Source organism: Cupressus sempervirens, chromosome 9 (assembly GCF_028749045.1).
Source record: "Cupressus sempervirens isolate cs-2001-9-10 chromosome 9, ASM2874904v1, whole genome shotgun sequence".
NCBI lineage: Eukaryota > Viridiplantae > Streptophyta > Pinopsida > Cupressales > Cupressaceae > Cupressus > Cupressus sempervirens.
The window spans coordinates 191,843,554-191,868,260 of NC_143126.1; the positions used below are offsets into that span (position 1 = coordinate 191,843,554).

A 24,707-nucleotide genomic window follows, 5' to 3' on the forward strand; every position below is an offset into this window, starting at 1 on the left:
TGCCTTGCTAGAAGTTGAGGAGGAGAAGGATGTGGCAGCACCTGGGGCTAGTGGAACCGGTTTGGGTTCTAATGATGAGGATATAGATATAGTTGGGGGTGAAGCCATTGATCCCTCATTTTTTGATGACTCATTTGACCCTTGAAGGGCATTTGCATCTTTGATACTATGAGTCTATGATCATTGATAAACTATTAAACAATTGTCATATATCATTATGTTTCAAACTTTATTATATATCAATCTAATGAACTAGTTTATGTTTTGAATTTTCATTTTGCAATTTAGTAATTCAATGTATGATTTTCTTTACAATCATGAACATAGAGTAATGAACGAGTATTTAATGTTTATCTTTGACATTTTGCATTGATCAATGATCAAGTAACATTGATATATTCATACAATGAAATGACTTAGTTTTACAAGTATCCACGTTTCACATTTTTTTCGCATATATACACACACACACACACACACACACTCACGAACCCACCCACAAACCCAAATTGGAAAAGAAAAAATTCCTGAAGCCAAATCCATCCCCAAGCCTGAATCAGCAACTTAGCTTAACTTCCAGTTCAAATCTGACCATATGTCAAAGTATTTGCTAAAGTAATGTTGTAAACCCTTTTTATACTGTCTTTCTTAGTATGAATGGTTTTTATTGGCTTAAAATTAAGGAACAAAATTTCAAACTGAAACTTTACTATATGTTGAGCACAGGCAAAGAGAAATTTAAACATCGCATGGAGCTGGTTTTGCAAGCAAAGCAAAAACAAGGTTCAGATTTTAGCTGGCTAAGGATTGATAAGGTTTTCAAAATGATGAATTTATTCAGACTCTGTATTTGTAGCAACATTTCCATGGAAACATGACGAAATTCAACACATAAAATTACAACTGAAAGTCTTTAAAATAAACCTATTGAGTTTAAAAGATCCAGTTTACTTTCTCAAGACATAAGTGAGGTTTTGTTTTTGCTTTATATATTACAAGTAGACTGTAGAATTGCCATCAATTGATTATGAAGCTCACCTCAAATGTACACACAAACTCTCAAATGAAGAATTTCTCCACAAAATTGAAGATAACAAAATCTGTACACCTGCAAAAATCATTCATGAAGAATTAGTAAAGTTGAGCAGCTACAAGTTTGTCATCCACGAAACTGCAAGGGAGAGTTTTATCAAAGCTTGAACCACCATTTTCAGGTCTGGAGGATGAGATGAATGTCAGCAGCCACATTGAGAATCTACAGCAGTGAAACTCATATCTACACTGTAATATCATCCTGAAGCACTTGAGTAATGGTCTAAGTCACTATTAGTAGCAGACATCTTAAATTTCAATATCTACCAAATCCATGACAAATTGAGCAGCTTCAAGTTTGTCATCCACTGACCTGCAGGTTAGAGCCTAATCAAAGCTTCAACCACCATTTTCAGGTTTGTAAGATGAGATATAATTCAGCGACCATTCTGTGAATCTAAACCATTGAAGCTCTTCTCTGTGCTATAAGATTGGTATCCAGAAGCACTTGAGTATTGCCCTGAGCCACTAGCACTAGCAGACCTCTCAATATCTTCCAAGTCTGCAATAAGCGGAAGGGGGCGATCTGGAATATGAGGCAGAGGAAGATCACTCTCCATTATTTTCAATGCTTGATCCATAGTTGGTCTGCAATGCAACTGTGGATGAGCACATAGCAAAGCAATCATGACATACCTTTCCATTGCTTCTGGTGTACCTGGATCCTCCATATCCTGTTCAATTACTTCCAAACTGCTCCCCTTTTTTACAAGTGACCAAGCCCAGTCAGTGATGTGCAGTGACTGTGACTGTGCATTTGAAAGGAGAGCCTTTCTACCACTCAGAAGCTCCAAAAGCACAACCCCAAAGCTATATACATCACTTTTTTCTGTTAACTGCCCATACAGTGCATATTCTGGTGCTACATACCCATGTGTGCCAGCAACTCTGGTGCTCACATGAGTCACGCCTTCAGGAGTAAACTTGGCAAGCCCAAAATCTGCCACCCGGGCATCAAAATTCTCATCCAGAAGAATGTTGCTTGCCTTGATATCCCTATGAATTATAGCTGGTTGTACATCCCGGTGCAGGTAAGCTAGCCCCCTTGCCATGCCTACTGCAATCTTGCAGCGGGCACCCCAATTCAGTCTGGTGTGGGACCAATGCCCAAAGAGATGATCATGTAAACTACCATTAGGCATGTATTCACAGACTATGATTCTCTGGTGGCCCTCTAGAGAAACAGGGGCCATGCAAAAACCCTTCAGTGCCACCAAATTACGGTGCCGAATACTGGAAATCACCTGTACCTCATGCACAAAACTTGCATCACCCGCTGGAGTACAATTCTTGAACCTCTTCACAGCAACAACTGATCCATCTGACAAAACCCCCTTGTAAACATTCCCATACCCCCCAACACCAATAATATTATCTCTATGAAAATTCTTCGTGGCTGCCTTGATGTCCTCAATGTTAAAACGAACAAGAGTACTGTTAGGGTGCATGGAAGATTGCTCAGCAAAATGAATACGAATATCCTCCACTAAGGCTCTTTTTTTCATGGCTCTCCTTCGTTTCCAGTAGAAAAAACCTAACAAACCACTAACCATAGCCCCCAATAAAACCCCTGCAGTAATAGTGCCATATACCCAGGCCAAATTTCTCTTACCGTTATTTGAACTCAGGTCAATGAAAAACAAACATTCGGCAGTATTAGCATCTGTCGGCCCAAATGAGTTCAGAAGTGCGGCAGCATATATGCTTGGATAAGAAGTACAGTCTGTTAAATTTGATGCAGAATTCCCCTTGAGATAAATTGTGGGGGAAGTAGATAAAGTTGCTGAGCAATCTGTGCAGGCAGAGCCAGTAAGGGTTTGATTACAAGCTCTAGCCATGTTCTGCCTGCTGCTGGAGGGGACCTTCTCTTCGAAGTCTTGCCGTGTTGTGATGTTCAGGCAGCCCTGAGAAATAGACAGGGTATCATACGCACAACTGCTTCTGACGTCAAAACTTGTGCCTGATGCATTTATTTGTGTCTGAAAGGCTTCCCAACAGTCAGACGAAGAATTTGTAGGGGGGAGGAATCGACTATCTGTAAGGAGATATTCAGAGAGAACTAAATGCAAGCCCTGCCGTGCAGCCTGGCATTGCTCAGAGATGTTTCTCATTTTGGCTGTATTGATCGTGTCTGTGAAATTTGACAATATTTTGAAGTTTAGTGGGCATTCTGCAGAGACTGAAATCCAACAGATCGTGATTGAAAGAACAAAGGTGATTGAAAATATCGGTTTCAAAGCCATGATTTCTTGGGAAATCTAGGGAAAATTAGGGTGATGTCAAATTGGGTATGCGTAGAATTTTAGTTCTAGCTACACTTTCTCCTTCTATTGGTGAGGAGTTTCCGAGAAAATATCAGTTTCAAAGCCATTTCCAGCTCGTATCTTCTGATTCAGCAATGCCCAGATAAGATTTCTCCAAAAAATTAATCCATCCTGCAACATCCTGATCCAGCTCGGATCGTCTGATTCGGCATGGCCCAAATAAGATTTCTCAAAAGAAATGTATTCTTCAAATAGGATTAGTTTCCGTATATTGACTCCCCCCAAACAGCGTCCTTCATATGGCGGATCATTTGAACGGTTACTGAACCGAATGCAACATTGACAAATTTAGACAACTTGAGAATAAACATCCAAATCTAAATAAAAAACTTATAGCTTTTGAAACAGGCAACAAAATTAAAGAAAAGAAAGAAGCTCTATAACATAATCCTTGTCTAGAGCATACTAACTGTCAGAGACAACGTACACAGCGTACAAAAAATAAAGATGTGAATGCAAATCAAAAAATCAATTCATGTTTCCCAGTAAGCCACACTTACTCAGACATTTAGAATCATGATCTAACATAGTTAACCCAAACATAGAAATCTATTTCAAAAGAAACATTATTTATCCAGTTCATACACCTAATAGGTTTAGAGAAAAATTTTACGAAACGGCTTTCAAAGCAACGACTCGTCATCCAGTAAAATAACTGTTTAAAAAGCTATGTTTTTCCATATGATAACTGCAAGCTAAGAGCTTTACCTGATTTAATACTTGATTTTAGACCCTCTCAACAATTATTTCTTCTTCACACGACTCTGCCTAAAATTATTGATAAACATTTGCCTCGTTCTTTACACACTGTACTAGCAGATTGAAGAATACGCCAATATTAAGGGAATAAGATCTACCTTGATCAGGAAACGTATTCTCAGATCTGGCAGCCGCGTGAGATTTATAAGGTTTACAATAGGCAGATTTGAAAGTAATATCACAACTGAAATTTATCAAAAGCCAAACCATTCCAGAAACTTCCAACTGAACTTTCTCACAAGCCTTAATAAAATTTACAACAAATCCAGCAATACCCAGCCGGGTTTATCGAGGAATTATAAGAATTTTCCATACCCACAAATTTTCTAGGTAACCACATAATTAACTAAGACGTGTAACGAATGAAGAGGCTATGAAACAGGCATCCCTTCGACTTATGCTCAGTTTATTCTGAAATAAATTTCTGAGACACTTTCTATGTCCATTTAATTTCAACCCGTAGTTGTTGCTATCAAAGCTGTGTTTACATAAGACATCTCTCCTGTTAAAAAGAAGTCTTCTGCGGATTAAAGAATTGATTTTTTCCCAAAACATCACTCGTCTGACGGGGGCGATGCACCTACTCCAATGTTTGAAAATTCTGATAAGTTAAAGTGGCCGCATCAGATTTGTTTATTTGGTTTCCTTCTTGATGCCCTCTTTTTGGCTGTGCATACCAGAGCATTTTCACTATGAAATAGGGGTCCACCATTTAGTTGTGCATCCTAACTTTGCGCTTCTCAAAATTCTATGTAGAAATTTCAAATCACTCTCATTTTTTGATAGTAGCTTATTTGGCAAGTCAACTACTTATAACTAATGTTTCAGAGCCACATCATCAAATATGATGCCACATCAGCATGCTTTTTGTCAAAGTGTCTAAAACAGCTCCAACAAAAAGTGAGACCAATCATAGTGCATTGGAGACCCCCATACTTGTGCAGCTGATGTGGCATCACACTATTGGTTGTTTTTTGGGAAAAGGGACACTTTTCATTCACTTATGGGTAATCAGCATTAACAAAAACAACTTTAAAGTCACATCCATTGGTACAATCTTGTCAAAAATGTTGGCTATTAGATCAACAAGTATGGGTATTAAGTTAACATATACTGTCACAACTATTAGAATGTGCTCAAGTACTGGGTCCTCTCCCCTAGATGGTTTACTCTATTAGTGGAACTCATGGAAAGGTGGCTAGAAAAGGAATGTTTTCTTACAAGCTAATTCATAGTGATAGTACAGTACAATGCGGGTTGGTTTAGAGGGGTCATAGATTGAATGTTACGAAAATATATTTTAAAAGTAATCTTTTAATATTGTTGAATGAATCAAAGATTTTGATAGGTTGAATGAATCAAAGATTTGAATGTGTTGAATGAAGGTTAGGTCAAAGTAGTTTATGGGACCTTTAGTTGGATAAATTGTTTATGGTTCTTTTCCTTAAAATTAGACGTCATTTATGTTAGCATGAATGCTGATGATATTCCTACGGGGAAGTATCCTAGTAGTTTGAAGACATGATTCAGTGATTATATGTTGCATTCATGACAGAGTTTGTCATTGATGTCAACATATTAGTTATTATGTGAAAACTGACAAAGCAACAGACAGAGTTTGGTTTGCATGGCTCGAGGATTGAAGATCAACTTTTGTACACTTGGGATTATTTTCTACAGTATGTCTAGATGCTACAGTTAAGAGCGCGTATGAAAATTTGAAGACTGGACAAAGTTATGAAAGATTTGGTGAAGACAACTTTCTGACAACGTTTTTGGAAAGTGGATTTTGTTGTTTCGATTTTATCTCCTAGAAGAGGTTGAATCTGGTTGAGTGAGTTGAGATAGAGGTTGAAGACATATTGAAGATGGGTTAGTTAAACACACATAATTAGATGATCAGGGAGTGAAAATTTAATCAGATGATAGAGGAACAAATGATCCTTCTATTAAGTACCAGAATTTGCGCCTAAGACTGAACTGAATGAATTTAGTAATCCTGGTATAACATTGGAATCACTTCTACGTGGGACATGCAATGAAATGAGACCTTTGGTTTCTAGGTTGGTTCCTATCAGATGCTTCACTTAAAACTTGAAAAAGATTTATGAGGGAAAGAGATAGAAAGATATGGAAAAGAAAAACTAAACCTATGGTGATTTCACCTAAAGGTTGAAATGATGACGTTTAGATAAACTCTAACACTTGAAACCTGATCAATAATAGATTTGCACAGCTTGCCTCTGTGATGCATGCACATCAGTGTTTTGTAGAAAAGTATAAATGCATACTTGCCCAGTAAAGGAAAAGATAACTTTCACAATAATGAACCTATGACATCCATGTAACATAATCTACAGTCTGCACATTGCACTCTTTATAGAATAGGCATAACAGTGAGCCAAAACTAAAGGAAAAGAAGAATTTCACTTAACAGCTTGATCCAATCACACTAATACACAACTCCATAACTAGCAAGAAGGTGATAAAACTCATCAAAAATGGTGTTCAAGGTGATCTTTGCATTTATCATCAACTGAGCTACAAAAGAAATGTAGAAAAATGGCCAAAGGATAGAGAAAAATCACTAAGAGCCCACTTCTACATAATTGAGAACTACTTTTCAAATAAGCCACCAATCCTCTTAAGTACAAATTCAAACTCCACCTCTAGTGGTTGAATGCAACAAAAAAAATCCCAAAATAGGCTCTCAAACATCTCCAAATGACATGTGCTTAATGAAAAAGTCAAGACACATCATACCCCATCATGAAAGCTCTTTGAAATTGCACTAAAAGCCTCTAAATTGAGTCAAGAACACTCCTAAATGAACTCAACTATCTCCTAGATTCCCTCCTCTTATTGAATCAACTCCATGTGTCTTCAAACAATAAGAACAAGTCTTCAACAATCATTACTCCTTCCTTATCTCTCCTTGACTTGATCATAACTCATGGGCCAAAATACATAATCTCTTACATTGACGTATTATTTGCATTTTATGAAAGCATAATTTAGGAGAAGTTTATAGTAACACTTCTATTCATTTGCTTTACAATCATAAGTTATGAAAAAGAAAAAAAATCTCACCCTTTTGCCTTCTCATTATTTTGCAACAATATTATTTGACTTTTAAATATATAGTTAATAAAATCTAATCTTTTATTGAATAGCTATAACTCTTTTAATAATAAATGTTAGATATATTGATATTATTTAATGATCATTAGACCATTTACTAATATCAATAAATATTTATTATTAAAAGGTATTATCTCTAATCAATAATTACTAAATTTGATTATAAATAGATTTTACTCTATATTTAAAAGCACTAGAATGCCCATGATATATTAGATCTTAGTAAAAAAAAAAATGGCATATAGTCTTTCTCTCTTCTTCACGTCAAAACTAAAGCATATAATAGGTTTGAACCCTAATAAAAGCTCATTTCTTATTTTATTGTCTTGCTTCATATGTTGTCACCATGGAAGGAAGAAAATGAAGGTTTGCTGAGGAAAAACCGCAATGAAATCTGCATCATTTGTTGGTAGTTTACATGCGAGCTGCCACCTATGAAGGTAAAACTAGAGTTTTCTAGTCCACTTTTCCCACCGTTCTGAAGTATTTCTGTTGTGGTTGTGAGCCTCTAGAACTAGAAGTTATCATGTCATTTTTTGCTTCTCTTTATGCAACTTTATGGAGTTCTGCAATTCACTATCAAATCTGGCATCTGTTATTTAGAGCCACCATGGAAGTTAGATGAGAGAATTTGTTGTACATCTTCTAGTTATTTTTCTCGTGTTTTATTTGGTGAAGTCGTATTTCATGGGTGTTTTGGGTTGCAACCATTGGTAATGATGCCATGGGAATAAGATCTTCTACCATGTATTTGGAGCTCTTTCATCATTTTTCCTTTTGAAGGTATATTGTAGACGTTGTTTTAGTTGTGATTTCTTGAATATTTTGGTATTTTCCTTAATGATCTACTCTACATATACTTTATTTAGCAAAACCCCATACCTTTTGCTGGGAATGCTGATAAGAACTAAGGATATTCTGAATTTTTCCTTGGTCTTTTTTACTTCCTGAAGCTATTGTTGAAAAATGTACTGAAGCTCTTTACTCAAATATTTGCAATATATAATGACACATGTCTACCAATTATTGCCATTGTCCTTCTGTATTGCATTCCAAGTTGTAGGCTTGTCCATCTTAATATTGTTTGTTTCTTTTGATATATAGGAATTCTTGGAAAGAAACCATTTGTTGCTTCACTTCCATCATCTCACTGTTGCTCTAATGGGTTTTTTTTTCCTCTGCTTAGCCACATCTTCATAGATTGAAGAAATTTTGTATTTATAAACTTGTAGATTCTAAGACCCTGCTATAACTGCAAGCTGAAAAGATCATTGTTATATGGCTTTTGATTGAAAACCTATATGCACACATAACAACTTATATCCTTGAACAAGATCAACAACAATATTCATTACACTTGTGTGCCATGTATCTCCTTTTAGCTTGCACTGTTGTTCTGTTATTCCTCACTATTGTTATTTCATCATATTTTGTGAGCATATTGCTGTTATCATTCAATAATACATTCATGAACCCGAAGCTCTTGTTTTATTCTTTGTACTTGAGCATAATGCAATGACTGATACTACATATGAAATAATGACTTTATTATTTCTTTGCCTTTACTTGCTCAATTACATGAAGTTTTTCTGTTCACTACCTTCCTTCTGTATTTTTCACTTGACACTTCATTACTGATACCTTTTCCAATTCTATACAACATGAATGAAATGGTTTTTCATTTGAGGGGAGGTGAGCTAACATTGCTTAGATTGAAATGATCTAACTCATTCTTCTCTATTTATTGCAGGATTCTGGACTTTGTAGAGCTGGAGCAACAACTGAACCAGAATGCAAGCATGCAATAGCCAGTCATAACCAGGCAATGACTGGCTCCTTATGACCCTTATGCTATTTCATTTCATTTCTTTATGTACTTTCACTGGAATAGGATAGGATCATTCTTTGCAATGAAAGCTAATCTCACAGCTTGTGTGAGAAAACATGGACGTTCAGATTTTCATTTCACTTCTCAGTTGTAAATGTCATTTGCATCTATCTTTTGATGAATAATACAAAGACATTCTTGATTGAAATAATGGCATTCATGCACTTTCTCTATCTTTATGCTTCAAATTTTACACATGTGTAAAATTTTAGTAACATTTTTGGCAACTTCTTGTTGATTGTCTACTTGCTAGATACTGGACTAGTAGCCTTAACAATCCATTGGGCTTGAAGTCAAGTCAAAACCTAGGAATGGATAATCTTTCTTGTCAGCCATGTGCTATATGCATCATTTGGATTGATGAAGTAGGCTTCCCTTTGTTAGTATGAGTTGTGAATATGACACTTTTCTATGAAGAGAAAGACTGTCCATTCTTATGATTGCTTGAAATACATAACAATAAGATAATAAGGTAGGGCAGTGTTAGATGCATGCAGGTATCTTAGCTAGGTGGGCATATTTGTATGTATGTTGCATAGTGACTATGAGCCTTGTAGAAATAAACCTTCTTTATGGGCATGGGTATGAGTATGGGTATGTGCTTAGGGTAGTTGCATGCATGTAGGGTTGCTTTTCTCTTCTTAGCTCCTCGGAAACTTGGAGACTTTTATTGAAAGTAGGAAACGCTAAACTAAAACTACTCTACTGTACTTGGACAACACTTAGGGAAAAAAAATAAATACCTATCCTACCCTAGTTTAACCAACAAGGAAAACTAGTCAAACAAAACCATTAATAGAATGTGAAAAATAGCTCCCCTTCCTCCTTAACCCTTGATGAAAAACATGCTTATGGATAGCTAGAAAGAGATGAAACAATGATATGATCTTGACCCTCTACTGAAACATCTTTTGCTTGATAAAAATTGTACTTACTTGGTTAGACTGATTGAAGACATCATCATTTTGGGATGGATCAGCAATAAGCCACACTCCCACAGCAACAACATTTGATGAGAAGTTAACATTAGGTGTGTGAACATCAGCTTCTTCTTCATTAGACTTCATATTCGCCAAATGCCTAATAGAATAACCTCTAGAAAAAAATAAACTTGGAGTTTTGTTTTCTGATTAGTTGATCATGTTTAATTATTTCAAGATGACGATTTGCTACTACAGTATCTGGTTGTTGATGAAAATCACCTATGTTAAGTGCACCAAGCTGAAATAGTGGTTGGTCTATTATTTCATTAGGCTATTCATACACCATTGTTCTTGTTGAGGATAACTTTGCATCTAGTTCTAAGTAGAACTTTTCTAGATCATCCTAGAATTGATCCTCTCCCAAATCTCTTCATCTTTTTGCATGATAGAGGTATTCTCATGAAGCAAAGGCAACAAACTAGTATCTAGTTCATCTTGAACAACCCCTTGATCTTCCAAATTTGGAAAACACAGAATTTGTGCCATTTTACATTCTTCATTTGGTTGTAGAAATTTGGGTATGATATCCTCTTCAACAAAATAAGGCAGCTCATTGAATGAATCAACTTCTTTCTCAGTTGTAGCCTTTTGCTTATATTTTCCTTCTTTTTCTTCACAAAGGGCTTCTTCAAATAGACCAACTTCCATCTGATGAGCCTTCTTGTTCTTCATGAATTCATTAGCTAGGAAATCCATTTTCTTACCATGATCCTCTAGCTCTTTATTGTGAAATACTTCATGAGCTCTTAATGCTTGTTGAAAATTCCTCTCATGCTGCAACTTTTGTGCTTCTAATTCATTTGCATGAAACTCTTTTAAATGTTTCTTATGCACTACTAACACTTGATCAAAATATTGCGCTTGTTCGTCCAGCTCTTTTGCAAGGCTTGCCTCATACCTCCTATACTGCTCCACCAAATACTTCTTATGACGCAGCTCCTACTCATGCATATGGGCCTCATGTGCAAGATTTTGCTGCTATATGTTAAACTCGTGTTGCTCTCCCATGCAGAAAACCTCTTCTGTAGGCTCAAGGTATGCATTTTCATGCTGCCAGTATGCTTTAGCAGGGGTGGGCGGGTGGAAATCATGTTGAGCTTGTTGGGGATAATAAAAATGTGCTAGAATAGTATTTTTTTGAGGAAAAACAACATCTTGAAAAGGTTGGAGGATAGGAATAGGAACAATGCTTTCATGGAACGAGGAATGATATTCCATGGTGCTATGATATTATGGCATTGTAAAACAAATTGGTAGGCTGGAAGATCATAATAGCTACCTATAAACTTCTTAAAACTTGTCCACTTAAAACCAAAAGATTTTGATTTGTAGCCGCTAGATGTGCTAAATAACAACCTCTGAAAGGTGAATAACTTGTTGTCAGCACACCGAAATAGCAAGAACTAAGCACTATTTTGACCTCTCTATCCCACCGGGCGTGCTAAAACTTTAAGTACCAAAATTTTCACATGAGACTGAACTGAATGAATTTAGTAATCTTGGTATAACATGAGAATCACTTTTATGTAGGACATGCAATGAAGTGAGACCTCCAGTTTCTAGGCCAGTTCCTATCAGATGGTTCACTTAAAACTTGAAAAAGATTTATGAGGGAAAGAGATAGAAAGATATGGAAAAGCAAAATTAAACCTATGGTGATTTCACCTAAAGTTTGAAATGATGACGTTCAGATAAACTCTAACACTTGAAACCCAAAAGATCAGTAATAGATTCACACAGCTTGCCTCTGTGATGCATGCACATTAGTGTTTTGCAGAAAAGTATAAATGCATACTTGCCTAGAAAAGGAAAAGATAACTTTCACAATAATGAACCTATGACATCCATGTAACATAATCTACAGCTTGCACATTTCACTCTTTATAGAATAGGCATAACATTGAGACAAAATTGAAGGAAAAGAAGAATTTCACTTAACAACTTGATCCAATCACACTAATACACAACTCCATAACTAGCAAGAAGGTGATAAAACTCATCAAAAATGGTGTTTAAGGTGATCTTTGCATATATCATCAACTGAGTTACAAAAGAAATATAGAAAAATGGCTAAAGGATAGAGGAAAATCACTAAGAGCCCACTTCTGCATAATTGGGAACTACTTTTCAAATGAGCCACCAATCCTCTTAAGTAAAAATTCAAACTCCACCTCTAGTGGTTGAATGCAACAAGAAAAACCCCAAAATAAGCTCTCAAACATATCTAAATGACATGTGCTTGATGAAAAAGTCAAGACACATCATACCCATCATGAAAGCTCTTTGAAATTGCTCTAAAAGCGTCCAAACCGAGTCAAGAACACTCCTAAATGAATTCATCTATCTCCTATATTCCCTCCTCTTGTTGAATCAACTCCATGTGTCTTCAAACAATAAGAACAAGTCTTCAACAATCATTACTCCTTCCTTATCTCTCCTTGACTTGATCATAACTCATGGGACAAAATACATAATCTCTTACATTGACGTATTATTTGCATTTTATGAAAGCATAATGAAGGAGAAGTTTATAGCAACACTTCTATTCATTTGCTTTACAATCATAAGTTATGAAAAAGAAAAAAAACCACACCCTTTGCCTTGTCATTATTTTGCAACAATACTATTTGACTTTTAAATATATAAGAATAAATATTTATAAATAATAAAATTTAATCTTTTATTGAATAGTATAACCCTTTTAGTAATAAATATTAGATATATTGATATTATTTAATGATCATTAGACCATTTACTAATATCAATAAATATTTATTATTAAAAGGTATTATCTCTAATCAATAATTATTAAATTTTATTATAAATAGATTTTACTCTATATTTAAAAGCACTAGAATGCCCATGATACATTAGATCTTAGTGAAAAAAGAAGAAGGCATATAGCCTTTCTCTCTTCTTCATGTCAAAACTAAAGCATATAATAGGTTTGAACCCTAATAAAAAGCTCATTTCTTATTCTATTGTCTTGCTTCATATACCGTTGCCATGGAAGGAAGAAAATGAAGGTTTGTTGAGGAAAAACTGCATTGAAATCTACATCATTTGCTAGTATTTTACATGCGAGCTGCCACCTATAAAGGTAAAACTGGAGTTTTCTAGTCCATTTTTTCCACCATTTTGAAGTATTTATATTGTGGCCATGAGCCTCTAGAACTAAAAGTTATCATGCCATTTTTTTGCTTCTCTTTATGTGGCTTTATAGAGTTTTGCAATTCACTATCCAATCTGGTATATCTACTATTTAAAGCCGCCATGGAAGTTAGAGGAGATAATTTGTTGCACATCTTCTGGGTATTTTTCTCGTGTTTTATTTGTTGAAGTCATATTTCATGTGCGTTTTAGGTTGCAACCACTCGTAATGGTGCCATGGAAATAAGATCTTCTACCATGTATTTGGAACTCTTTCATCATTTTTCCTTTTGAAGGTATATTGTAGAAGTTGTTTCAGTTGCGATTTCTTGAATATTTCAGCATTTTCCTTAATGATTTGCTCTATATATACTTTATTTTGAAAAACCCCAGACCTTTTGCTGGGAATGCTGATAAGAACTAAGGATATTCTGAATTTTTCCTTGGTCTTTTCAACTTCCTGAAGCTATTGCTGAAAAGCTTACTAAAGCTCTTTACTTGAATATTTGTAGTATATAACGACACCTGTCTACCAATTATGGGCATTGTCCTTCTTTATTGCATTCCAAGTTGTAGGCTTGTCCATCTTAATATTGTTTGTTGCTTTTGATATACAAGAATTCTCAAAAAGAAACCATTTGTTGCTTCACTTCCATCATCTCACTGCTGCTCTAATGGTTTTTTTTCTTTCTCTGCTTAGCCACGTCTTCACAGATTGAAGAAAATCTATATTTATAAACTTGTAGATTCCAAGACCCTACTATAACTTCAATCTGAAAAGATCACTATTATATGGCTTTTGATTGAAAACTTATCTACACACATAACAACTTATATCCTTGAAAAAGATCAACAACAATATTCATTACACCTGTGTGCCATATATCTCCTTGTAGCTTGCATTGTTGTTCTATTATTCCTCACTATTGTTATTTCACCATATTTTGTGAGCATATTGTTGTTATCATTCAATAATACATTCATGAACATAAAGCTCTTGTTTTATTCTTTGTACTTGAGCATAATAAAATGACTGATACTACATATGAAATAATGACTTTATTGTTGCTCTGCCTTTACTTGCTCAATTGCATGGAGTTTTTTTGTTCATTGCCTTCCTTCTGTATTTTTCAGTTGACACTTCATTACCGATACCTTTTCCAGTTCTATGCAAGTACAACATGAATGAAATAATTTTGCATTTGAGGGGAGGTGAGTTGGCATTGCTTAGATCAAAATGATCTAACTCATTCTTCTCTATTTATTGTAGGATTCTAAACTTTGTAGAGCTGGAGCAATGACTGAACTGGAATGCAAGCATGCAACAACCAATCATAATCAGGAAATGGTTGGCTCCTTATGACCCTTATGCTATTTCATTTCATTTCTTTATGTACTTTCACTGGAACATGATAGGATCATTCTTTGCAATGAAAGCTAATCTCACAACTTGTGTGAGAAAACATGGACATTTAGATTTTCATTTCACTTCTCAGTTGTAAATATCATTTGTTTCTATCTTTTGATGAATAATACAAAGACATTCTTGATTGAAATAATGGCATTCATGCACTTTCTCTATCTTTATGCTTAAAATTTTACACGTGTGCAAAATTTTAGTAACACCTTCAATGTGATTTTGCATAGTTGTGTTGGAAGTTTGTTTTGAGAAAGTTGAACTTTGTTATGTTGCTACCTAACTCACTGTGGGACCTCTTCGAGTCTTGGCCGCTTTTGTACTCAAATTCCCTCCGGGCCTCTATATGGAAATGATCACCATCTATTACTGTTTGAGCAATATGGTGGGAAAGAAATAAGTGCATTTTTAGATAATCCTCCTCTTCAGTGGATGTTGTTGTTGTAAACATTGAAAAGTCAATTTCAGAATTGGTTTTAGTTAATATTAAGAATAAATCTTTATGTATTTCTTTTCCAGTTGGGATGATTCCATGCTTAAGGAATGGAAATTTATTTGTCTCCTAACCTTCTTGCATCTCAATGGTAATGTGTGAGGCGTGGACAAGACTAAATCAAATGGCTCCCCCCTAGACATGGATTTATAAAATTAATTTTGACAAAGCATCGAGAGGTAACCCGGGGAAATTAGGTATTGGTATTTGTCTAAGAAATCATTTTGGGATTCCAATTGCTTTGAAATCCTTAGTTATTCCACCATGCACAGATAATATTGCTGAAGCCACAACTTTATTGTATGGACTAGTTTTGGCGAGCTCCTTGAAGATCTCTCGAGTTCGTTTAGAGGGTGACTCATTAGTTATTATTCAAGCATGTATTAAGAAGACAAATTTTAATCATACATTGGCATTTATTTTTCTCCAAGTATGGAGACTCTTCGATACTTTTGACATTTGTACAATATCTCATACATATCAGGAAGGCAATTGTGTTGTTGATTTCCTTTCGAATTTGGGTGTGGTTGTATTAATTTGAAAGCTCATTCTACAACAGATTGTTTTAGTTTGAATAAGGAGCTCGTTTATCTTCTAAAAATTGAGCAATGTTTGGGTAAGGAATGTTGATCTAGCTGATGAATAGTGATGATTATTTGGATTAATATTTTTTGTAATTGGGTAGTGAAACAGGGTTTTCTTCCTAGTTCTCTCCATGTGGAGCCCTTGAACTAGGTTTTTTATTTTATATATGGTAGCTCTAGCTACATTTGCCCAAAAAAAACTAAACTTAAGTTGGTCATATATTATTATTGTAAATTGGGAAAGCCTCAAGGTCAAGCCAATAATTTATTCTAGGATGTGGTATAAAGGAAAGGTCATTTCTTTGTGAGTAGGTATCCAGTGCAGATAGTGTGATATGTATTGTATTGTGCAAGCTTGAATGTGAATATCTTTTGGATCACAGCAAAGATTGGTGCAGTTGAGGCATAGTGAGCTTACAAGGAACTATATTTGGCAAAATAAGTTATTGTTGGATAGTTGTTGATGTATGCTTGTATTAGTCAATAAGGATAGTACTAAAGTTGTTTGGACAGTGGGTCCATATGTTTTCTTTTCAACTCCTAATAGAGTTGGTACAACTCCTAACAAGGTTGGAATCTCCTAATAGGGACTCATATGTATTAATTGTATTTCATTAACTCCTAATAGGGTTCATCCTTTCACAAGGAACATTTATATTAGTACATCATCTTGTGGGTACCATCCCCATTAGGGTTTCCCCTTTGATCAAGGGTTTCTTAGTTAACAAATTTGGTGTTATTGTGTATGGTTACTTTTATATGGTTGTTGCATCTATTGTTTACATGTTACAGAATTAAAGACGATATTGATAGTTATTTTAATTACATAATTGATTCACCCCACCCCCCACCCCCACCCCTCAGTTATCTTGGTGGAATTTACTTTCTAACAATTTCCTCTTCAATCTATTTGGAAAGCATGGCAAAAAGTTTATAAATTTTTAGAATTGAATGACTTTTCATTGCAGATGGTTTCAATTTTGCTTCAACTTCAATTTTGTGGAATAAGCTTATTAATTTATCATAACTACCATTTGGCTATTTCCTTCCTAAGACAAACACATTACTTATTTAAAAAGGGAATGAGGCAATTTAAAGATATTTGGGACTTTGATATACTTGATTGGGATTCATGGGACAATGTTAACACTTATTGTAGTTTCACTGACAAATATAAGCACTTCTTAATTGTTATTCAGTCATTAATCCCTACCAAATTAACTATGAATCTTTGTGCCTCAAGGGATTGTTACTTTTTTAAGGATTGGAAGTGGTTGTCCAACAGTCACTTTAACTACTTTCCTTTAAAGAAGATTTATTGTTAGCCACTTCCTAGTTGGTATCCTACTCCTTAGTTGAATCGTAAATGGAAATGTAGATTTAGTTCTAGATTTTGGATTAAAATGAGCATTCAAAGATGGAAATCCAATGCTAATTTTGATACTCAAGTACTATCTTGGAAAATTCTACATGGCTACCAATGGGTGATAGATTGAAACTTATCATGTCCCAACCAGCAAATTGTTCCTTTTATAATGGTGTTGAGAGTTTTGAAACATATATTTTAGGATTGCCCATATGTAATTGGTGATTCCATTCAATAGGTTGTTCTTAAAATCATTTCAAAAAATAGGCATGTTGCTATATTTTCTAACAATTATTATGTGCAACTAGTACTCTAAGAATTTACCCTAATGTATTTTTCTAGGGGGTTTTTCTTTTCTTGTAGCACCAAAAGTTATGCAAGAAGAATAAAGGGGTCAAGCATTAGCTTCAATAGATTAAAGAATGAGTTATGAAGTTTGAATCTTGTAATAAATTTAGTCCTAGTAAAATTATCATTCAATCGATGTAATCTTTGTCAAGTCTTGATGTGGTAGTCGTACTCGTGACTAAATTTATCATTTTTCTCTAACTATTTGCATAGATTTTATTTGTAATTATTTTATTTGATTTGTTCAATATTAAAAATAAATAGCATGCATCAAAGAATAGGATGCCAAAAATTTAGACCATTTGATACTTTTATTTAGGTCTACTCTTTGACATTAAGTTTTCATCACTAAGTTTGTTGATCTTTAGTTGTATTTCTTCAAATAAAGTACCTGAAATGTTGGCTTCTAAAACATCATCATTGCTGATTATAATAGATCTCTCCTTTCTTTTTAAGTTTTCCATGTTTCTCTATTCTTTTAGAGAGTAGTCCTTGAGGACTTAGCTTCTACCCTGTAAATTTTGAAAAGTTAATATCTTATGAATAGTAGTTCATAAGAATAATAATTAATGTAGGCACAGTAAGTTGTGAGCCTATTACCTATCAAAAAAGAGAATAATTACGCATCATCATATTTAAGTACAAAGTACTTCTTAAAAAACTATAGTGATGAAATATGCATATCTATGTGTTCTCATTTAGCTTTGTATTCATTTTGGAAAAATATTTTTAATACAATATATATCAATAAATATATATTTGCATGAAATTTAGCCCAATATATATTATTCTAGTCCATATCTACACACACACATACCCTAGTCATTAAGCCCCCACCTTTTCTTTATAAATACATGCTAACATATCCATTTTATCCATGCATTTGTTATTATTTATGTGTTGGGTGGATGTTAAATCTTGATAACTTGATCATATTAATGTTCTGATTTTTTAGATTAGATAGATCTATAATGCATGTAATTTCCTTTATATATGACCTCGTGATAAATACATCTCCCTATAACAGATCAACGATTTGTTAAGCACATTTATATGCCTTGTATTTGACTATTGTAGTTAATTAATAATTAACTAATAGTTATTGGAGAAAGGTTGTCAATTTGTGGAGGAGTATGTTGTTTCATCGAGGGCCAACCTAAAGGGGTTTTGTATTATGGAAATACAAGACCCTTGGTTAATATATAAGAAGGAGCAAGATTGTGGATAGAGAACATACAATACAATCTTAAGTCTGCTCTTCTAGCAATCTGCTCCTTGGCAATTTAGTAAAGAAATAAAAGATAATTTCCAGAATTTATTGCAAACTTCTAGAACAATAACATTTAGTCTAGAATTGTAGCAGATCAATTTGCAGCAAGGTATTAAATCTCCACCGGTATTATATCTTCAGAATTTGTAGAAAACTTATATGGTATCAAAGCCAAGTTGTCGAACCTAGGCTCTGCAAATTAACAATCATATTTGAAAATATCTAAGCAACATCCTTCTACCTTCAATGGCCAATGCAATCACACCCAAATATAGGTTTGATGGAAAAGAACACTTCGTTGCATGGAAATTCATAATTATGATGACTCTTGAAGACAATGATGTAATACAATTTGCTGATAAGGAATCCAAGCAACATGATGTTGATCCTCATAAAACTATTTGGATTAAAGGAAACAGGAAAGCCATGAAAATCATATTAGATGGAATTAAAAATGAAATAGTACCTATGCTAATGAAACATCAAACAACATTTAATATGATGAGTGCATTATTAAATGCATATGAGGTTAACGATGCAACTAGAACCCTTGCACTTAAAAGGCAACTAAATCATATAAAAATAAGGAAGGGAGAATCTATGAATTCATAGTTCCTAAGGGTGGCTAGTCTAAGAGATGAACTTGCAAGTATAGGGACCATAATTGAAGATAATGAGATGTCACTTATGGCTATAGATGGGTTACTAGATTCATGGGAAACATTCTTGCAAGGAGTAAGTGCTAGAGACAAGCTCCTAGAATTCAACAGACTTAAAGGAGACTGACTTCAAGAAGAATCTAGGAAACTTAAGAAAGGACCAAAATAAAAAATTGGAGATGAAAAATTTCTTGTTCTCAATACAAATTCCTACAAAGGAAAGAAGAAATGCTTTAAGAAGAAGAAGGCCCCTCAAGGAAATAACAAATTCGAGAGGGACATATCTAAAGCCAAATGTTTCAAATGTGAGAAACTTGGACATTATAAGTCAAACTACCCTAAGAATATGAAATAACAAGTAAATTTCATAGAGGTAACTAAGACAAAATAAGACTATGATCCTAAAAAATATGTATTGTATTTAGCGCTATCAAATGAAGTATCAAGAAAAGCATGGGTAATTAATGGTGGATCATCTCAACACATTACATGATATAAAGAAGTAGTAGACTCAATATCAAAAGAAGTTAATGATGAAGTTACCATAGGTGATAATTCCACTCATTCTGTCAAAGGAATTGGGAACTACACCTTGAAACTGAAGTCGAGTATTTCTCTTCATCTCAAAAGAGTATTCTATGTACTAGGAATCAAGAGGAATCTAATCTCTATTACAACACTTGAAGATGATGGACATAAGGTTGCATTCATGGACAATAAAGTAATGACCTGATCTAAGAACTCTTCATTTAAGAAATCAAAGTTGATTGGTCAAAGAAAGGGATACTTGTATGAATTAAATATAGAACCTATTCAAGCCTTAATCCTTTAAGTTATTGATATAAATGAAGTATGACATAGAAGGTTAGAACACCTAAACTCCAAAGCCTTATTGATTATGGAGAAGATGGTTATTGGTTTACCTAAATTAAATAAAGATCATTCAAGCATATGAAAAGGATGTCCACTAGGTAAGAACACCAAAAGCCCATTTCAAAATAGTACTAGAAAAACTAGCAATGTGGGGAGGAATGGGGAGGGTGGGGGTGGGTGGGGTGTGAATCAACACTTAAATATTCAACCTTAAAATCATTCACCACACATCCATCTCACAATTTATATATGTAAAATGAAATACCAAATTAAGCATATACATCCATAGTATGAAAGTAAAACATTTTAACACATGTATGACACAAGATATTTGGTTACTCAGAAACCCTCCAGGGAGAAGGTAAAACTGGGATGGGGATGACACCCAAAAATCTCCATTATTGCAGTAATAAAGTGTATCCAGTGAAGGTTACAATTTTTTGATCATGAAACATGATCTACCTTGTGAAAGGTCTTCCTTGTTAAAGGCTTTCAAGATTGTTAGATCTTACCCTATTAAAGGATTTCAACACCCTGTTAGAAGTGTGCCTGGTAAAAGGACTTTGACTTACAATGAAGTAAGCACCTTGTTAAAGGATTTAAAATAGCCTATTAAGACTACTTTGTTAAGATATTTAATTGATTTACTTGTTAGAATGTCTCAGCAATGATCATTTGGTTAGCACTTTATTGATTGATGACATATCACCTCTTTCCTAATGTGTGCTTGATCCTTCTTGATCAGATGTATCTTTGTTGTCTTCTAATTCCTTTCCATTGTTCTCCTCTAACTGATTATGCAATGTATTTCAAATCACAACTCCTTAGTCACCATGAATGCTTTGTTTGTGCATGCAAAACTTTACACTTTTTCTCCTTCCACATTCATAAAAAGTTTAGGGTTTGTCCTCCTTAAGAAGACCTAGGTGACTTAGGGTTAGGTATGAATCAACGATTATGATTCACCCATATTGTCGCTTAATCCTTCCCTTTTTCTAATTAGTTGCATGTAATGCATAAGGATTCATAATAAAGATTTTTTTTTATCATCTAAGATCGCAAAACAATCCTTTAGTCGACACAAAAATGGTTTAAATAAAAATTTGTGCCATTACAAACAACTATGTTAAAACTGTATTACTCAGCACTTGAAGTCCCTGATGCTTGGCATCAATTGCAACTTCAATGCTATAACTTAGCTTCTAAATGACTCAGCATCCATTGATCACTTGGCATCTGAATAACTTAGCAGATACTATTTGCTCAGCACTTGAGTGACTTGACACTTACTAGTTACTCGACACTTACTAAATATCTCTTGCTTGACATATACTATCTGACAACTTATGCTTAGCATGTATTACTTGTTTGACATGAACTAAGTAAATGATTTAAGTATATTGTCACTCATATGTCAAAACCAATATGAGATTAACAATCTCCCCCATTTGACATGAGCATAAAAATGCTTGGTCATGCATGAATAACCTTAGTCTTTCAAGCATAACTCTGATATTATCCATTTACATAGGGAATTTCAAAACTTCAAAATTTTGCAAAACTTATGACTCATCAGTCATACCTCAAAATTAAATAACTCCCCCTAAGTTGATTCTTCATATGCTGACTCACTAACTTTGTCTCTGCTTGATCTTCAAAATTTATCTCTCCTTATCATGCATACTACCCCTTTATATATACTCCCCCTTTTGACACTTATGTCATGGGTTGTACACTTATACTGTGTTTGTCCAAGAGAGTTTTGTGGACCTCAAGTATTATCTTCATAGTTGCATCCTAGTTATCACAAGCTACCTCCAATGATTTGATTTTGATGGCTAACTTGATAGCAAACTGAACTAAGCCTTTATGTGTTGAAAGATGGGGATCTTTCTTCATCAATGTCTCTACAAAGGCTAGCTCCTTGTGAAGTATTTCCATGTGTGGAGTCAACATGGATTGGATGTCAATCATTGTAGCTTGAATGTTTGCATCTTGAGCATGTAGAGCTGCCAACTAACCCTTGGAATTCATCAAATTCTTGAAGTGCCTATGACTTTGAGCTAGAGAATGAGGTAGATTTGTACCTATTTTCTTCATATCTCCCTCCAAATTGTCAATATGGCTTTGCAGTTCTTGTGTGAACAAAGTTGTATCACACAACTTAGAGTAAAGTGAGAAAATATTCTCTAAGACTTTCTTTACACTATTAGTCTTGACCTTGCTAGCTCAACTTGACTAAGTGCAATAGCAATTGATACCTTTTCATTTACCTTTCCTTGAATTTTTCTCTCAGACCATTCAAGTAATTTTACATTTGAATCCAGGTTTGCATCATTGATCTATTCTACAATGTTTACCAACATTGATCTGTTCTACAATGTTTACCAACTACTATATGATAGGCTTTTCTTCTTCAGGTGCTGGCAAACTGAATGCATCAAGAAAGATATCCTTCATGTCTTGCAATGCTTGCTTTTGCTTAGCTCCCTTCTAAGCAGTTCTTGTTCCTTTTTCCTTGCAAGTGCATCCTATAGTATGCCCATTTGTTCAATAGTGATAGTTGCAAGGTCAAACTTTGGTGGAACAATCACTTCATCCAAGTTTACATCACCAAATGATGTAACATCATCTATCTTGGATGTCCTAGGACTAGGCCTTGATGACTGCAGTGGTGTAGCTTCTACACTTAGCCTGTAAAGTGCTTGACTTGGAGGAGTAGTAGTTTCTGGCAAAGTAACCAGTGTTTATATTGCTAATTGTTCCTTAGGTTGTGTAGTCAAGTCCAACTCTTCAGTTCTCTTCTCTTCTTTCATTTTAACTTCAATTGCACCTTGAATTTTTTTTGTAGGTGTAGGAGTATCTACTTGACCTGTTGGAACTTGTGTTGTAGCCTGTAATTCTATAGAAAATCATGATACTGACACAATGTGTACCAATTTTCCAATGTTGGTCATAAATGGCTCTTTTCTTTGATACACTACAAGGGGTAATGAAGGTCGTATCACAATAAATTGAGGGGTTTTTTATATTTCTTGTGTTTACACCTCTGTAGATGTCTTCTTTGCCTTGTTAAGTTCATCTACACTCACCAATATTGGATGAATACATAATTGTGCTTTGGTGGTGGTATCTAGCAATATTTTTTGCATGTCTTGAGGCACATCATCAAAAAAATCCTTGATCAATATAATTTCAATGTCTACTTGTGTCACATGTTGTGGACTAATATTTGACATTTATATATCTTTATACTCTATTCTGTTTGTTGCTCATCTTCAGTTGGTGCCTGTGTATCTACATTTATCTCAAAGCCTTCCACATGTGCAACTATCTCAATGTCAATTGTAGTAACCTCAGTTACTTCTTGTTCATCTTTTTCATCACCCACCTCAATAGGTGTCTACTCAATTGCCTTGGGTGTTGTTAGCCCATAAATTACCTTCCATAATTGAGTACTTTATTGTACAACATCTTCAATGTTATTTTTTAAAATGTTAAAGGTTTAGTACTTTGGACCAAATTTTCCTACATACTTCTTGATGGCCTTTGTCATCTCAGATTTATCTAAATCTAGCATCACTCTTACAAGTGTAGTCTCTCTTATATTTCTCTCTATTGTGAGACTATATTTCCATATTTGCTCAACTCTATCATATAATTCCTTTAATAGAGAGTTGGCAATCTCAATTGGTGTCATCTTAAATGTTGCCATCATGGTATATACTGACTCTTCCACCTTATCCATATCTAAATTTCCAAGTTTATCAAATTCAATATGTGAAAATCCATTTAAATCTTCATTATTCTTTACATTTTCACATAGATTGTCCAAATCAGAAGAAGGATTGTGACTTACCACTTTGAATTGGCTATTATCATCATATTTTGTCCTCTCCTCATCTGATTCAGCTAGAGCAACATAATTTCTCCTTGGTTGCTTCTCAGACTCATTATCTTGTGTAGCTTTCCTAGCCTTGGTTTCTTTTGGCTTTGCCACTTCTTGAGCTTTATTAGCAGTAGCTCTTGTGCTGGTTCAAGTAGCTAGAACTACAAGCTTAGGTTTTACAACCTTCTTTGGTTTGTTGATTGCTGGGGCTTTAGCTTTCCTCTTCTTCTTCTTTGTGGCTATAGGTGCTTCATTGGCTTCTTCTCCCTCAACACCTTCTTCAAGTTCAACTTCCTCTTCACCTTGATCTTCCCCTTGACCTTGAGTTAGGGCTTTATCTTTCCTCTTTTGTTCCACACTACCCCTGTGTTCTTCCCAATAAACTCTTTTGCATCATTTCTCATGGTTTTGGGCCTATCTAGGGTTGGATACCTAGTTAACCTCTGCACAATATTCTTAGTGATCTTGATA

The 24,707-nt window shown here is 34.6% G+C and overlaps 1 protein-coding gene across 4 annotated transcripts; it reads right to left on the reverse strand.

Annotated features, from left to right (window-relative positions):
* Positions 1-897: 897 nt before the first annotated feature.
* RKF3 (receptor-like kinase in in flowers 3) lies at positions 898-4,823 on the reverse strand. Of its 4 annotated transcripts, none has more exons than XR_016355988.1 (3): positions 4,125-4,722; positions 1,406-3,678; positions 898-1,294 (listed from the first exon to the last, which is right to left on the reverse strand). XR_016355988.1 is itself a non-coding variant. In XM_089799512.1 (2 exons), the coding sequence occupies exon 2, from the start codon at positions 3,333-3,335 to the stop codon at positions 1,470-1,472; it is 1,866 nt and encodes a 621-aa protein (XP_089655638.1). In that variant the 5' UTR covers positions 3,336-3,678; positions 4,125-4,823; the 3' UTR covers positions 898-1,469. The 4 variants fall into 4 exon arrangements, 2 of the variants coding, with proteins under 2 accessions (XP_089655638.1, XP_089655639.1); XR_016355989.1 differs by having other exon boundaries at positions 4,274-4,512; XM_089799512.1 differs by having other exon boundaries at positions 898-3,678; positions 4,125-4,823.
* Between the last annotated feature and the right edge of the window lie 19,884 nt (positions 4,824-24,707).

Coding starts and splice junctions, on each gene's coding strand:
- RKF3 (XM_089799512.1), bottom strand. CDS start 3,335: ATGGCTTTGAAACCGATATTTTCAATCACCTTTGTTCTTTCAATCACG.